This window comes from Anguilla anguilla, chromosome 6 (assembly GCF_013347855.1).
Source record: "Anguilla anguilla isolate fAngAng1 chromosome 6, fAngAng1.pri, whole genome shotgun sequence".
Lineage (NCBI taxonomy): Eukaryota > Metazoa > Chordata > Actinopteri > Anguilliformes > Anguillidae > Anguilla > Anguilla anguilla.
Genome location: NC_049206.1, coordinates 1,811,064 through 1,825,973, shown reverse-complemented (window position 1 = coordinate 1,825,973; position 14,910 = coordinate 1,811,064). Strand labels below are relative to the sequence as shown.

The 14,910-nt window shown below is 43.4% G+C and overlaps 1 protein-coding gene, 1 long non-coding RNA gene and 4 other non-coding genes across 7 annotated transcripts; all 6 read left to right on the top strand.

Moving 5' to 3' along the window:
- Window positions 1–1,268: 1,268 nt before the first annotated feature.
- On the top strand, window positions 1,269–8,213 carry LOC118228885 (tripartite motif-containing protein 35-like). The gene is made up of 6 exons (XM_035420444.1): window positions 1,269–2,156; window positions 4,105–4,200; window positions 4,286–4,516; window positions 5,711–5,733; window positions 6,203–6,321; window positions 7,350–8,213. The coding sequence occupies exons 1-6, from the start codon at window positions 1,752–1,754 to the stop codon at window positions 7,874–7,876; spliced, it is 1,401 nt and encodes a 466-aa protein (XP_035276335.1). The 5' UTR covers window positions 1,269–1,751; the 3' UTR covers window positions 7,877–8,213.
- A 581-nt stretch (window positions 8,214–8,794) lies between these two features.
- Window positions 8,795–13,124, top strand: LOC118228957. 2 transcript variants are annotated; one of them, XR_004765569.1, is made up of 9 exons: window positions 8,795–8,896; window positions 10,058–10,169; window positions 10,354–10,404; window positions 10,689–10,721; window positions 11,232–11,288; window positions 11,488–11,521; window positions 11,768–11,819; window positions 12,058–12,093; window positions 13,005–13,124. It is a non-coding gene; the product is annotated as an uncharacterized LOC118228957 (long non-coding RNA). The 2 variants fall into 2 exon arrangements; XR_004765570.1 differs by lacking the exon at window positions 8,795–8,896 and adding an exon at window positions 9,894–9,918.
- On the top strand, window positions 9,790–9,874 carry LOC118230910. The gene has a single exon (XR_004765956.1). It is a non-coding gene; the product is annotated as a small nucleolar RNA SNORD74 (small nucleolar RNA).
- On the top strand, window positions 11,067–11,147 carry LOC118230896. Its single transcript, XR_004765943.1, has one exon. It is a non-coding gene; the product is annotated as a small nucleolar RNA SNORD79 (small nucleolar RNA).
- LOC118230911 lies at window positions 11,339–11,422 on the top strand. The gene has a single exon (XR_004765957.1). It is a non-coding gene; the product is annotated as a small nucleolar RNA snR60/Z15/Z230/Z193/J17 (small nucleolar RNA).
- LOC118230909 lies at window positions 11,911–11,984 on the top strand. Its single transcript, XR_004765955.1, has one exon. It is a non-coding gene; the product is annotated as a small nucleolar RNA SNORD47 (small nucleolar RNA).
- Window positions 13,125–14,910: the final 1,786 nt, after the last annotated feature.

The window sequence follows — 14,910 nt, the reverse complement described above, 5'->3', positions numbered from 1 at the left end:
TCACGCGAATGGCGTGGCGCGTCATCCTTGGACCTGCTGCCGGTATGGCTGGTTCCAGGCAGATTTGTAGCATGTGCTTTCGCAACTTCGTCATAGTTTCTTTAATCGTACATTGCATTTTCGTCTAAATAGAGTGCAATACGATGGCTAATAAAATAAATAAATACATTAATTATAAATAAATAAATAAATAATTAAAAAATTTTAAAAAAAAGACTGGTTCCAATTCCTCTCCTAATATACTCATTCGGTAAGCATATTAGTAATGCAATGTGGCCCTTTAAAGCAGCCCACTGTGCCCAACTGTTAAATAATTCTTCGAACCTTATTGCTTCGATGCCTGCCCTCGCCCGGAGTGGCCCTTATGTCAGCGAATTAAGCGTTGTTGCCGTTATCGTTGTTAGTGTTAATCAGTTTAACCTTCAGGGTCCAAGTTGAACTATGCGGTTGTTACCTGCACTTGGACCGGTACTTCTCTCTAGGGGTTTCGTCATACTTGTTCCTGGTTATGATTATACACTTTGTTGTACGTCGCTCTGGATAAGAGCGTCTGCCAAATGCCTGTAATGTAATGTAAGCGAAACTCAAACACGATCGCCAATCGTCTCGGCTTTCGGGACCAGGCTATGCATCTTTTCCAGCGTATCCGTTTGGTAGGAGTCGCTTCCGATAGCGCAACGCAAGATTAGCCTCATCGTGACGCCTGATGGGCAGAAACAGAAATATGTTCATCCAATCTCTGCATAATGCATTTCCCCACAATTTAAAAAAAAAAAAAAAAAAAAAAAAAAAATTTATAGACTAGTCAAGCGCTCCGGCCGAATCAGCTGATGGCTCAGCTGAGTGATGTTCGCCTATCACAGTACATTCACTAACAGGGCGGTCTACTTAAACAGCCTCCCTCTACTCATTCGGCTGCTCCTCCTGCATGCAAGCGCTGCACGTTGCTTCGTAAATCCCCTCCACCACCCCAGCTCCATCCCCATGCGTCAAGAGTTTGCATTCTCCATTCCTATGTGTTAAGAAGTTGTATTGCTCCATCCTTATGTGTTAAAAACTGCTTTGCTGCTGGATCTGTTCTGTGTGTACCCCTCTAGGGGGGGTTTGGCTGCTGGCCTCCCGGCCTTATCCACGTGGGCTGCGTGGTTGGCGGGAGAGCTCCAGAACAGAGCCATACCGCCAAACATAACTGTATTGCCTTTATTGTCAATAAAGTTCTACTTGATGACACCCCCCCACCCCCCACCCCGGCTGGTTACTGTTCCTAAGTGCTGATGACTCACCTCTTCTGCTCTTGTCATATAAATTAGAGTAAGGCAGCGTCTCCGTCTCTCAGCAATGTGTCACGTGCTGACTGATATCAGAACGCTTGCCCCGTATTTCCCTTTATATTCCCCTCACCTGTGGACTCACCTGTCCCCGGAAATACGCCACTGAAGTCTGTGAGTCCACAGTCCAGGAGTCCAGAGGGCTGTTTGGGACTGGGTGAGCGTCTCACACTTGGAAGGTTTAGTTACAAACAGGATCTTATAATATGATTTCAAAATATATTTTTCAGAAAACTAGACATTTCTGAAACTATACTGTAGATGGAAGCAAAATAACCAAGATTGAGAAGACAAACAGAGATATTAAAGTGATCTTTATAAACAGTCCTTAGCTGCAGTTTGTGTAAGAGCAGGAGGTAAAACTGAAACTGAACTACAGATTCAGCAGAAATCATTACTGAGCTCAGAACAGACTGAGACAGAATGGCGTCTGGATCTTCTCTCCTGGAAGAGGAGCTCTCCTGTCCTGTGTGCTCTGAAATCTTCAGGGATCCTGTTGTCCTGAGTTGCAGTCACAGCTTCTGTAAGGCCTGTCTGCAGCAGTACTGGGAACAGAAGGGATCTCGGGAGTGCCCAGTTTGCAGGAGAAGATCTTCTAAGGATCACCCTCCTCTCAGCCTGTCTCTGAGGAATACCTGTGAGGCGTTCTTAAAGGAGAGAAGTCAGAGAGCTAATGCAGGATCTGAAGTGCTCTGCAGTCTGCACAGTGAGAAACTCAAACTCTTCTGTTTGGTGGATCAAATACCCGTCTGTGTTATATGCCAAACTTCAAAAAAACATGAAAACCACAAAATGCGACCAGTTCAGGAGGCTGCAGAAGAGTATAAGGTAACTGTCAGATAACATATTTCACATTTTACCTCATGTTTTATGGCTTGTAAAAATTTTCAGTTCACACATAGTATCAAATTGTGTATGCTTTGTTCTTTTCTTTTGTAAATTCATTGGGATTAAACATGATTGGGATTTAATGAAAGAATTGTATAAACTGACCATAGTTATCAGGCATAACTGCAGTTTGAGCTCTATACTATGTGTCACGTGACTAACAGAGAGAAACAAGAGGGTCGGGCAATGCCAGGGTTAGGGGTCAATCAGTGGAGGAACTTTTTTTTTCACTGGGAAAGTGAAGGGCTGCTCTGTGTTAATCAATTTCTGGAAATGTCTGTGTCTGTCTCAGAGCGTTTCTCTTATTCCCTCCGAACGGCCTCGCATGTCAGATGCTCTTCAGAGCCTGCATGTTTATGAAAGCCTTTGTTATATTCAACAGCATGCTTCCAGCTGCAATGTCCCTTCATTTTGAAGGTTGAATCAGCATTTACACACAATTTGAATTTCCCACAAGGGAAACATAAACTGCATCTGCTTTTACTGTGTATTCCAGTCAGTCTCTCCTGTGCCACCAGTCACTTACAAAAGAGCATTTTCCCACTAAAAATGAGGCTTAGATACTTGTCCTCTTTCACCTGGTCAGGTTTTTCTCTCCCATAATCCTCTGGTGGAGTTTGCAGGGAAGGGTCTGGTCCAAATGTAGTGCTGCTGGAACCTGATGTGCTCCTGCTAGCTAGTGAAGCTGGAGGGGAGCTGATGTCATCAGCTGAATTAGCTGGATCGAGTAGCATAGCAAGACCAGCAGTGCCATTGACCTCATTTGGGTTTTATGGATCCAGACGCTGTAGATTTGGCACGTATCGGTGGTTCTGAGTGTGAATGAGTAGATCCAGTAAATTCTGAACTCTGTCCTGTTGTGGATGGGGCAGGTAGAGCTTTGAGCCATTTTCTAACATCCATTTTGTAAAGTAAACGCTGCCAACGCCCGAATGAACCCTTAAACTGACAAGGCCTGTGAAATCGAGTAGGGGAGGGGGTTGCCATTTTACAGGATTTCATGTATTTTTCACCACTGAATTGCAACGCGCATTTGATGATTAATTGTCAATTAATTATTTTTCATTGGCTTTAAAAAAAATTAATTTCTGGATTAATTCCAATTATTTTTTAATTCACTGTGTTCCCTGGGGTAATGCATTTTGTTCTTTTTTTTTACACCCTGTAATGAGATGAATAACAATAAACAACTTTAAAACTCTTCATTTTAATTATGTGACTGTAGTTAAAAGGATAGCTACAGTCCTGGCACAGATTGTATTTATAAACAGATTTTGACAATTAATGCAATATTTTGCAACACACAATCACTTTTTGGCATAATAAATGTTGTGTGTAATAAATGTAACATCAACATAGAATAAAAATTAAGAAATGATTACTGTTTGTGTAAAACAAATAATCATTACACCTTCCTTTATGTATGATTTAATGTCTGCATAATTATAATTTTTCTTAGTTGGAAATTTTATAATCAGCCCAAACACATATTTTGTTGTCCAGTATTTTTCTACAATTATTACATTCATTTTACATTTACATTACAGGCATCTTATCCAGAGCAACATACAACAAAGTGCATAACCGTAACCAGGGACAAGTGTGTTGAAAACCCTAGAGGGAAGTACAGTTCCAAGTGAAGGGAACAACCGCATAGTTTAACTTGGACCCTGTACGTTAATCTGCTGAACACAAACAAAAGCAGCAACAAAGCAGTCTATGCAGATAATACAAGCAATAATTAAACAAGTAGGCATGAGGCATTCATGCCGTGAAATCTATCATTTTTGGCTTGTATCTTTCTGCTCTTGTGCTGTCTATGTAGGCAGTGAAGTTTACTGTCAGTCTATGTTCTCGGTAAAGTGTGGACTCTGTCATTTCTTTTCAGGAGAAACGAAGGACTGCACTGGCTCCACTGCAGAAGAAACTTAAAGCCTTTAATGCAGTGAAACTAGTTTGTGATCAAACAGCAGAGCACATCAAGGTACTGTACTGAAGCCTTTAAATCACAGTGTTGAAAATGCAGTGCTGGATTGTGCTGAAATGATGGTGAATAATGTTTATTCCAGAGTCAGGCCCAGCACACAGAGAGACAGATAAAGATGGAGTTTGAGAAACTTCAGCAGTTCCTAAAAGATGAAGAGGCAGCTAAGATTGCTGCACTGAAGGAGGAAGAGGAGCAGAAGAGTCAGATGATGAAGGAGAAGATTGAGAAGATGACAGAAGTGATATCATCCCTTTCAGAACAAATCAGAGCCATAGAACAGGAGCTGGGAGCTGAAGACGTCTCATTCCTGCAGGTAAGTCATGTGTCATAATCACACATAAAACATGTTTATCAAGATACACTTCTTGGCAAAAAAAAAATGGGCCAAGGCCAAAATAGCAAAATATTAAGCTTTTAATGGTCTTAACCACTCATTGGTCAGGAAATTAGCAAGAATTAAACAAATAGATAAAGTAACTTAGTGTGGGATAGCTTTTCCCTTTGATTTCTTTAAATGTTTAAGCCTTGTGGGTAAACTTTTTACAGAAAGAAGAGTCAATGTTGTTTCATTCAATGTTGATGGCTTCAAACAGTTGATGAGTAGTTGAAAAATGTATCCTGGTTAGTTTGTTTTCTGAGGTCTTGAATTCTGCTGTCAGTTTTTGTAAGCTTTGTTCCTGTCTTTGAGAACTGTAAATTTCACCAGGTGGTCATCTCTGCATGATGAGGCTTTGGGCCTTCCAGATTCTTTCTTTCTGACAACATTACCTGTTGTTTCAAAGCGTTGACCTATTCTCTCAATAGCTGATAGAGAATTAGGGATTACCTCTGCCTTTAGGGTCTTGCAAATTTCAGAATAGCTACAGCTGGCTTTACGAAGACCAGCTATGCGGTTTCTGACAGCAACCTCTGCATGATATTTTGCTGTTTTTGGAGCAGATTATCTCGCTCCTTTAATGTGGGTCTCACAACACTGCATACTGTAGATCTCTCTCTGCTATCAATCCTGGTTCCATTTAAGAGCTTGTTATCAGGCCCTTGATGGGCTGCATCAGGTGTGGCAGATAACCAAGTAATGACTAATCTTTTAAGTAAAAAAAAACATCCCAGAAGATATTTTTGGAAAATGTTGTACACGCAGACATGTGTTAGTTTGAATTTTTCATCAAACATTTTAATCATTACCATGATTTATCCTTCGCGTACAAGAAGACTATATAAGTGAATTTCCCTGTTTCTAGCTTTTCCCCAAACAGTTCACTGCAGCAAAAGTAAACGAGCAAATGGTGGCACAGGAGGTCTCAGGAGAGCATTTGTTTAATTCTTAATAATTTCCTGACCAATGATTTGTTGTTAAGAGCATTAAAAGCTTAATATTTTGCCATTCTGGGCTTGGCCAATTTTTTTTTTGCCCAGGTGTGTACTCATATTGGAACATACTGCATTGATACAGTTTTAATAGTCTGCATATTGATTATAGTGATAAACTCTTATTCACTTATTTCAGAGCTACAAAGACGTGGAGAAACGGTATGTAAACTCCTGCCTTATTCTCGATTCAATCTTTTAATCCTCTCTTCCTTCCTCTCTTCAGTATAAATATGAGGGGTAGATCACTAGTACTGTAGCATTTCATGAATAATGAGTGAAATGGGACCAGATGGAAAAATTATAAAAAGAATGTTACATTCATACCTAAATTAGTTATCTGATTTAATTATACGATTGTCTGTGTATCATGTTAATTATAATGATAAACATCATTATAATCATCGTACAAATAATGGGTAAAAAATGTACTTTTCCCCGCATGCTCCTGTGTGTGTGTCCCTCAGTGGGGTCGGGCTGCTTCATATCTGGCAGCCAGTGGGGCTGTGTGGCAGAACGCTGGGAGGGATGGAGCCATTTTCTTATAGAATGAAGATCTGATGTTGCTACTGATGATCTTCTATCATGAAGCCACACCCACAGCACAAGTGACTCCTGAATATTATTGCAGAGCCCAGTGCGCACTAGCGGCTCCAGAGAAGGTCTCCGGAGCACTGATTGATGTGGCCAAGCACCTGGGCAATCTGAAGTACAGAGTGTGGGAGAAGATGCTGGGGACTGTTCAATACAGTGAGTACTGGGGGCAGGGAGTTCCACATTGTCACTGTACAGGGGGAATCTTCAGCATCATTTCCACAAGCTGATAAAGCCAGTCAGAGTCATATTGGTCCTGTCTGTGTAAGATCCCTCTGTAAGCAGTAAATCTGAAAGAAATATGTCAAAGAAGGAGTTTGGCTTAGGTGTGCAGAGCCAAATAAGCATGTTGTGGCAAGGTTATTCCCAGTGAGAAATTGCAAAAAGGCTTAATATTTCCAGGTGCAGTGTTCAGTACACACTCAGCAAGGTCCAGCTGATGGCCAGTAATGTTAACAGGAGATGACCAGGCCGATCAGGAGGCAGTAGACAAATATCTTTTGGTCTCTAGCAAAAGAAACGTTCTTGTCACAACGTTTACTTGTCCCAACACATCTAAGCCTAACTCTTTCTTTTCCATATTGCTTGAAATGCTGGTGCGTATTTTACTTGCACTACTACGGCAAAGAAGGAGTTAGGCTTAGATGTGCGGGGCTTACTGGCACTACAGGCTAAGGGTGTTAGGCTCTCCCACCCCTCCACCTGCTTCCCAATGTTCAGCAGAGTAATTTCTCCCCTTAGAATAACCAGCACGGCGAGGTATATCCATATAAGATATAGAATTTATTTCTACAGAAAGAGTTCAGTATCTACAGACAACAAGATGCATAAGCCTGAACTGAAGAAAACAGGGGTAGTCCCTGCTTTTATAAGCAAAAATTTTTTAAAGTGTTGTCTAAGATTATTTGTAAGCCAACTTTTTAAGTTATTGTTGGTAGAAATAGCAAAAAATATTTGTACTTTGGTTTGTTATTCATTAAATGTGCATATATTAAATACATTCTTCTTTACCTAGCCGAAAACAATGGTGGCCTGATACTTTGGGCCTGTACTGTGTATTTGAGGCTATAATGGTTCCGTATACTGGTTTTGTAAAACTCAGTTTATATCATTAGGAGCCCATTGTGTCTGACGGTTTCTCTTTATGCAGATCAGTGCTGACGTCTCATTCTCTGTCCCTTCAGCTCCTGTGACTCTGGATCCAAACACAGCGCATCCTAATCTCTTACTGTCTGAGGATCTGACCAGCGTGAGACTCAGTGATGAGAGACAGCAGGTTCCTGATAATCCAGAGAGATTTGATACGGGGCGGTGGTGTGTGCTGGGCTCTGAGGGATTCAGCTCAGGGAGACACTGCTGGGATGTAGAAGTGGGGGATGAAAGTTACTGGGCGTTGGGTGTGGCTAAAGAGTCCATCAGCAGGAAAGGGGCTGTGAATTGGAGCCCAGCAGGAGGAGTGTGGAGTATAGAGCTGTGCATAGGGGAATACAAAGCTCTATCCTCCCCACGTACAGTCCTCACTGTGCAGAGGAAACCCCAGAGGGTCAGAGTGCAGCTAGACTGGGACAGGGGGGAGGTGTCATTCTCTGACCCCAGAGACAACACCCCTTTCTACACTTTTAAACACTCCTTCACTGAGAGAGTGTTTCCATTCTTTAATCCTGAGTCTCTGCAGATCTGTCCACTGAAGGTATCTGTAAGAGTAGAATAGCATTGTGGGATTGCGGGCAAGGATCAGGTGAACAGACTGCTTCTTTCACTGTGACAAGATTAATGAGTATATTTGCTGATAAATTTTATTTAATCATTTAAAAAATATAGATCCAAGTCTGCAGCAGTTCATGATGAATGAAACTTGTGACCTCATGATGACAATAAATCTCAATAAATTCACCAATGTAATCACTCCAGAGTGCTGCTCTTTTTTAACGCAGACAGAGACCAATACAGCTGCTTCATACTGTGTGTGCATGGCCTGTCACTTGCATGTATTTGTGGATTTTTGGGACAATCCTCTTTGCATCGATTGGCGGCCTGTCCAGCATGTATTCCTGCCTCTCGCCCAATGCACGCTGGGATAGGCTCCACGCTGGGCCTTTCTGTATGGAGTTTGCATGTTTTCCCCGTGTCCGCATGGGTTTCCTCTCACAGTCCAAAGACACGCAGGTAGGCTAACTAGGTACTCTACATTGTCCCCAGGTGTGAATGGTGAGTTAATGGTGTGTGTGTCCTGCAACAGATTGGCAGCCTGTCCAGGGTGCATTCCAGCCTCTCGCCCAATGCATGCTGGGATAGGCTCCAGCACCCCCCACGACCCTGCCCAGAATATGCGGGTATTGATAATGAATGAATGCCATGAACCGGAATCAGTGGAACGTGTATTATTTATTATGTAAAACATACAATGAAGAAACAAATTGTTTATTTATATAATTCATTAATGGAAACACTGTATATCATTGGACAGTCTTCTAGGACGGTCATCAAACAAAATATTCATGAAGGTAACAAAGGAAACCTGTTTAGTCAAAAGAATTACATTTTTCTGCCAAATCTACTGCTCCACACTCCTGTCCAGGTGGTGGCGGTAATTCACTTAAAACGGGCTATACGATTGCCATTAAACCACAGAAGAAGACTAAGTTTCCCATGAGGCAATGGGAAACGCTCGCTATAAAGTCAGCAGCCCCACGTCTGGCGTTCTTCTTTGGCTGCATGGGGATGGTAGTAGGTATGCTGGATTTCTTCTCTTGCTTTGCACCACTTATTTCCTTCAAATTTTATTGTTAAGGAGCGAGGGGAAGAGAACAGTATTTGAAATTGTGAAAATGCCTGGTGTAAGGCTATCTAGCTTTATTCTGATTTATATAGCAAGCAAACCAATTGTATGCTACACCACGTGTGCCGTATGGGCGATTAGCTGGAGAAGCTAATATAGTTTAATTGGAGACTTTATTCAAAGCATTTTTTAGTTTAGCTAGAGGGTTATCGATGTAACTGTGCTATCTAATTTACTGCATTTCAGCACACGTGAATACGAGTTGGCATGTCTTGAATGGCACTTGGTTAACCTGGGCCTTTCTATTTTTAGTGTACGCTTTCGATGGACTCTGAACTTTTGTGTGCGATGGTACATTTTTGGTTTTTCAGAAGCATTTTGATGACCCTCCTGGTTTCAAAACTGCTAGTATGGGCATTCGGGGTCTCGTGGTCTTGTAACACGAAGGCGCGCTTAGGCCGCTTTTGAGTGGTTTTGTGCAGCGACGTTAAGTTCCCAGAGGCTGTGCAATCGATGCGAAATCAACTTTATCGCAGTTGCAAACGAACGTTAACCATTAGCTATGCCTGTACTACTTTCCTTGAGCGCAGAGGTATCCGGTTGCTGGTACCGATAGGGAATGGTTCCAACCGAAATTAAACCGAAACATTAAAGGTGATTATTATTTTATAAAGTCGTGAAGTACATAGCGGGTAATTGTACACGGGGTTTTGGAGTTACGCAACATGCATTTTATTGCTGTAGGCTAACGTTAGACCAGGAACTCCTAAAGTCGCAGTACCCATTGTTGTAAAGCCTATAGGCCGGAAAATTGGTCTTCGTTCAGCCTCAAGTGAGACTACTTGCGCCATTTTGAATGATGAAAAATGTGTTGGTAGGGACATCTGAGTGATAATGATGAAACGCCAACCTTTCTGACGTCGCATGGCGCAAGCTAGCAACTGACCGTATGCCGAAATGACGCTCGCTTTCACGTGTCAGTTTACATATTGCAAGTTGAGCATGCACTTGTTTGGAAATCGGACGTTATATCGACTGCAACTCAACTTGATGCTACAGACGTGGCGATATTAAATGATTATAACGAACGTACACTTTGCCTATTTCCTTCAGATGTGGAGTGTATATGGTCTGCAACTATGGCAATTCCTCAGCCACGTGACTTGCCGTGGGTGTGCTGGTCAGATTCTGTCCGCCAGGAATCCACTGCAGTTGTCTGAATGGGGTGAGTTTCCCGCTCATTTTTTACCGTGTTTAATCTCGAGCAAGGCCGATGATGCATGTTAATATAAGAGTAGTGGACAGAACTCTTTCTGACAACTTCTGACACTGAGGCCTGGAGTTACTTTGAATCAGTTTGGCCGATTGGTGCAGTGTGAAACGCCCTAAAATGCATTTGTCCCTTACAGTGCAACTGAGATGCTGCTGTTGAAGATGTAGGTCAAATGATGCTGTCAAAGGTAGGCCCCACTCAGGATTCTTGCCATTTCTGATCGTAGGTCTTTTTATTGTCCAAATTTGGACCAGTCACAGATCAATCTGCTGTAGACATGCTCTTAAGCACCCTGTTTGGTGTTATACACCACATGTTCTGTGCCACAATGATGACCCCTATTTGCTACTCTTGACTAGCAAGAATGATGAGAGATGCAACCACCATAACTCAATCTGAGGCATGGAGCCTACCAGGCTCAGTTATGCTCGGTATGAACCACGACTACAGCTGTTCCCCCTGTGTCTGCAGGTGAATCAACTCCGTGGGCTGCAGCACGCAAAGGTAAATATTGGGCATCTTATGCTGTGTGTGGCTGGCTGTGTGATTTATCAACATGGTTATAGTTCAGACTGTGGAACTGATTCTAAATCTGGGCTGCCCAGGCCCTCTTCCTGGAGGTCTACCATCCTGTAGGCTTTCGTTTTAACCATAATTTGGCACACCTGATTTTACCAATTAGCAGCAGATCTCTAGCTGTATGAATGTGGTGTGCTTTGTTAGTGTTGATGAACCTACAGGATGGTAGATCTCCAGGGGCAGGGTTGGGCAGGCCTGTTGAATAATTTGATAATGCTGATCTTGAAGTAAAATGGGGTCCTGCGTCATGTGACTGCACTGAATTTCCTGCACTGTCGAGGATGATTGTTAAATACAATGGGAATCTCTCTGAATACTCCTGAAAAGACAAACCTTTTACCTGAGACGGTGCTCTGCCCCCTTAGGGGGAGGGGAGTGGTGTTTGGGGCAGGGGGTATGGTCAGCCACTGACCTCCTGTCTCTTCTGCCGTGCAGCTCCGCCCAGCCCGATGAGCAGCCAATGAGGCGGCAAGCGCAACTGCGCCATGATTGGTGAGTTTCTCGGGCCTGGTCAGTGTAGCGGTATGGTGTGGAAAAGGGCGCAGATCCGATGATGACCGCATAGTTCAGCAGACTAACCATGAAGAACAAACAGCATTGTCTTTCGCTCCTAGCTGACGGATCGGCCACCCTGGCCACCTGTTCACAGGCCGTCGCGTAACCGTGGTAACGCTGTTTCTTTACCTTGCAGGCGGGAGGAGCATGGCTGGCTGTGAACCTCTAAGGTAAGTGTGGTTTGTGGAATTCCTTAGTATGATGGTGCCCCCCCCCCCCCCCCCCCCCCCCCCCCCCAAAAAAAAAAAAGGTGGCACAGCAGCCATCTTGGAAAGACTTGGTCTCAAGTGATGTATTTTGTGAATCAGGTCTCTGATCTTGTTGAGGATTCTTTCTTTTCTGATTGAGATCGAGTCGCTGCTGCATGTAAGCTGACGCGCTGTGACTGTACCAAACCACCTGTGCTCTTCCCTCAGGTGGAGCCCCCTGGTGGCTGGAGGTCATAACTCATTGCGGCTGTTCTCTCCGGTAAGCTCTTTGCTGTTACAGGGCTGCTATTGTAATGGTCAATGAGAGGCACCGGGTTTGTTTAACCAGGGTGACCTGCAACGTTCTGCATAACCGGTGATGAAAAGATTCTGCCAAATGAGACTGCTGATTATAAACCTTTACCGTTCCATAATCTCTGAGGTTACGCTGCGACTCTGCCCTGGCTGCTGGTCTCGGGCTCGCATGTGTTCTAATCTCATTGTTCTTCCCATTGCAGCCGATCGGGGACCCTGGAGGGTGTGCCCAGAGCAAGGTCAGTAAAGCAGACTGTTCTGATTGGCTGGTTGAAGTTGACATCACAAAGCATTAGTGTCTGTCAGAGTAGGATTACCGGGTTAGCTGGATAACTGCCTTGGACCAGCTCTCTACCCATGTCCATGTTCTGGATTTGGAGGTTTCTGGTGCTTACTTTGTGGAGTTACCCAGCTAACTGCAGTCCTGCTCTGTGATCAGAGTCCGAGTGAATCTGTACTTGAGCTCGACTGAACCCTGTTTGGTTCACCTTACCCTTCACACAGTATCCCCCTAGTCTTAAGTGCTCAACTTAATTGACTCTAGTCCAGTGGTCTCCAACCCTGGTCCTGGAGTGCTACAGGGTCTGCTGATTTTCATAGTGACTCTGCACTTGACTAATCAACTGCTCCAATTGATTCATGAACTCAACTCACCTGGTGTCTTGGGTCTCAATTGGGTGCTGATTTTAAGGTGAAAACACAAACCAGCAGACCCTGTAGCTCTCCATGACCAAGGTTGGAGTCCACTGGTCCAACCTTAAAATGGCTTCCGACTAAAGTTCAGTGCCACCTGCAGTTAAAATGGCTGCTTCACACCCACTGGGTGTAAATGTTGGAATGCTGGAATTCAGGGTCCAGCATGATGCAGGTCTGCCCAATTCCTGGACCAGAATGCTTTGCCTGTGGGCTTGAGCCGTTTGGGTGGACTCTGTTCAGGATGGTTTGCGCTTTGTGATGCCGAGTTCTAAGCCAGTCTGTTAATGCCAGGTCGAGCAGTCCCTGGCCACGTTTCTGCGCAAATGATGATCTTACTCTTGAACTCTCTCACTGAGCAGTTGATGACAGTTAAGAATTCTGATCTCGTGCAATTCAGGACGTGTTCGTTTGTGCGCTCTTGTCTTGGCTAATTTGAATTCCCGTTCCCTTTCAGGTCTGGAGTCGCCTGTTCTCTGACTACGAGGGGAACAGTCAGCCCTCCTTGTGCCGGTCCATCCTGCACACTGAATGTCAGTTGCATTCGTGAAGTGAATAAACTCCATTTTTAAATGCCTTGGGTGTTTCTTCTGATTTGTCAAATTCACTGAAATGGGCTCTGCCTCCTGTTGGCATTTCTATTCACTGGCTTGTTTGGGAAGTGGTCGAGTTTACTTGAGCACTGATGCAGCAGTTCTGCAGTCAGGCATGCTGTTAATTGGGTGGGTAGGTTAGTTTCTGGTAACCTGTGGTCAGCTGCCTTTAAGCAGCCATTGATCAAATTGAGCACAAATAGACAGAAGTTGGTTACCCTGAAATGGACACAGCCGTTGTAGAACACCTCAGGTTTAAGAGCTGAACACGGCTATGGTATCTGCTGTGCTGATGAAATTCTAGTTTATAATTGTTTTTAGCTGGGATGGTTGACTGCAGTCTGATCTGAACTTGAACTGTCACAGTGCTCAACTGAGGCTCATTTTTAATTGCTCTTCATTTAGTGTCTAAAATGCCTGCCCCTCAGTCGCACCTGAAACTTGATCGGTTTGTTAAATTCAGTCCTAAAGATTTGGTGTCCTAAATGGAGCTGGAAGTGCAGTGGACTTGCGTTTGAGATGCAAGGCAGTTGCAGGCGTTCCCTTCTGCTTCTCGGTCCCTGTTCTACAGTTCTGGGAGTTGTCTTCCCCTCCTGGGGGGCCTGGTGGTAATGTCCCCCATTTTTGCTGGTTTGTTCCTACCCCAGTTTCAATTAAGAATTTTAATGAGCTCTTCTAACTTGGCACACACACCCATTCCTGGCATATGAATAAAATTCCTGGGTTCATATTGTGCTATTAACTATTACATAAAGATGGGTAACTAAAGACTGAAGATAGGTTTAATTTTTTTCTTAATGAAAAGTGCAGGTTTGGCTTGTCATTTTCCTATGTCATGTCACCTATCAATTAGTGGTTTATTTTCCTGGTTAGTTATTGGTTTTAGTGGGCAAATGTTCACCAGTCTAATTTTATTGGTTAAATGTACCCTCTTGTGTAATCTTTTGCATTATAGCACAGTGTCAATGTGGGAATTTTCTGTGGCATGCATAGCTATTTCTGACAATGTGGCTTTAGAGGGTAAATGCTCCCTCTAAGTATGCAAGCGTGTTGAAATTCTGGGATTGCAATTGTGTTTGGAATAAAAACCAGCATATGCAGGGGTCCCCCAGGACTGAGTTTGGGGAACCCTGACTGCACAGCCATGACCTGCATAGGCTGATTATCGGTGATTTGCTGGACTGGTGGAGTTTGCTGGAAGTGTCCAATCTAATCCAGTCCAATACAGCAAGGTGACTCATCTTATGTTTGAGTGCCATGGATTTTTTTTTCTCCTAATGTAATTGGGTTTTATGATCCTTGAAGAAACTTTTTCCTACAATTGCAGTCATATAGCGTTTTTTTCTCTAGGTGCCTGACTTCTGTGATTAGATGGGGCGATCTCGCTCTACAATGCATTTTTACAGATTCTTTTTATTAAAGAGCAACTTGTATCAATTTTATTTTGATCCATTTTCAACGTGGTGATACTGCACAATGATTCTACTCCTAACTCTAGTGTTGAATAGTAATTGAATCTATTTAATGACCACTCGCCCATTTTAGCCAGTTGTCCTAAGAGCGGCGCTTGAAAACTACACCGAGCTTTTTGCAACGATCGCTGTGTTTTGTTTTTTTTTTAAGGGGACATGCATAAGAACTTGCCAGTCATCTGGGGCTTTATTTTGATTGTGTATTTATTTCTTTTGATTATTCATTTAATTTCATTTTCGGACGTGTCAGTTTTCGGGGTACAGATACGCAGCGCTCTGGGCAATCAGACGTGGGAGG

Bases quoted from the DNA above. Each gene is read 5' to 3' on its own strand.
- LOC118228885 (XM_035420444.1), top strand. From the start codon at position 1,752: ATGGCGTCTGGATCTTCTCTCCTGGAAGAGGAGCTCTCCTGTCCTGTG. The intron at 4,201-4,285 runs GTACTGTACTGA...TGTTTATTCCAG, and splicing joins AAACAGCAGAGCACATCAAG to AGTCAGGCCCAGCACACAGA. The intron at 4,517-5,710 runs GTAAGTCATGTG...CACTTATTTCAG, and splicing joins AAGACGTCTCATTCCTGCAG to AGCTACAAAGACGTGGAGAA.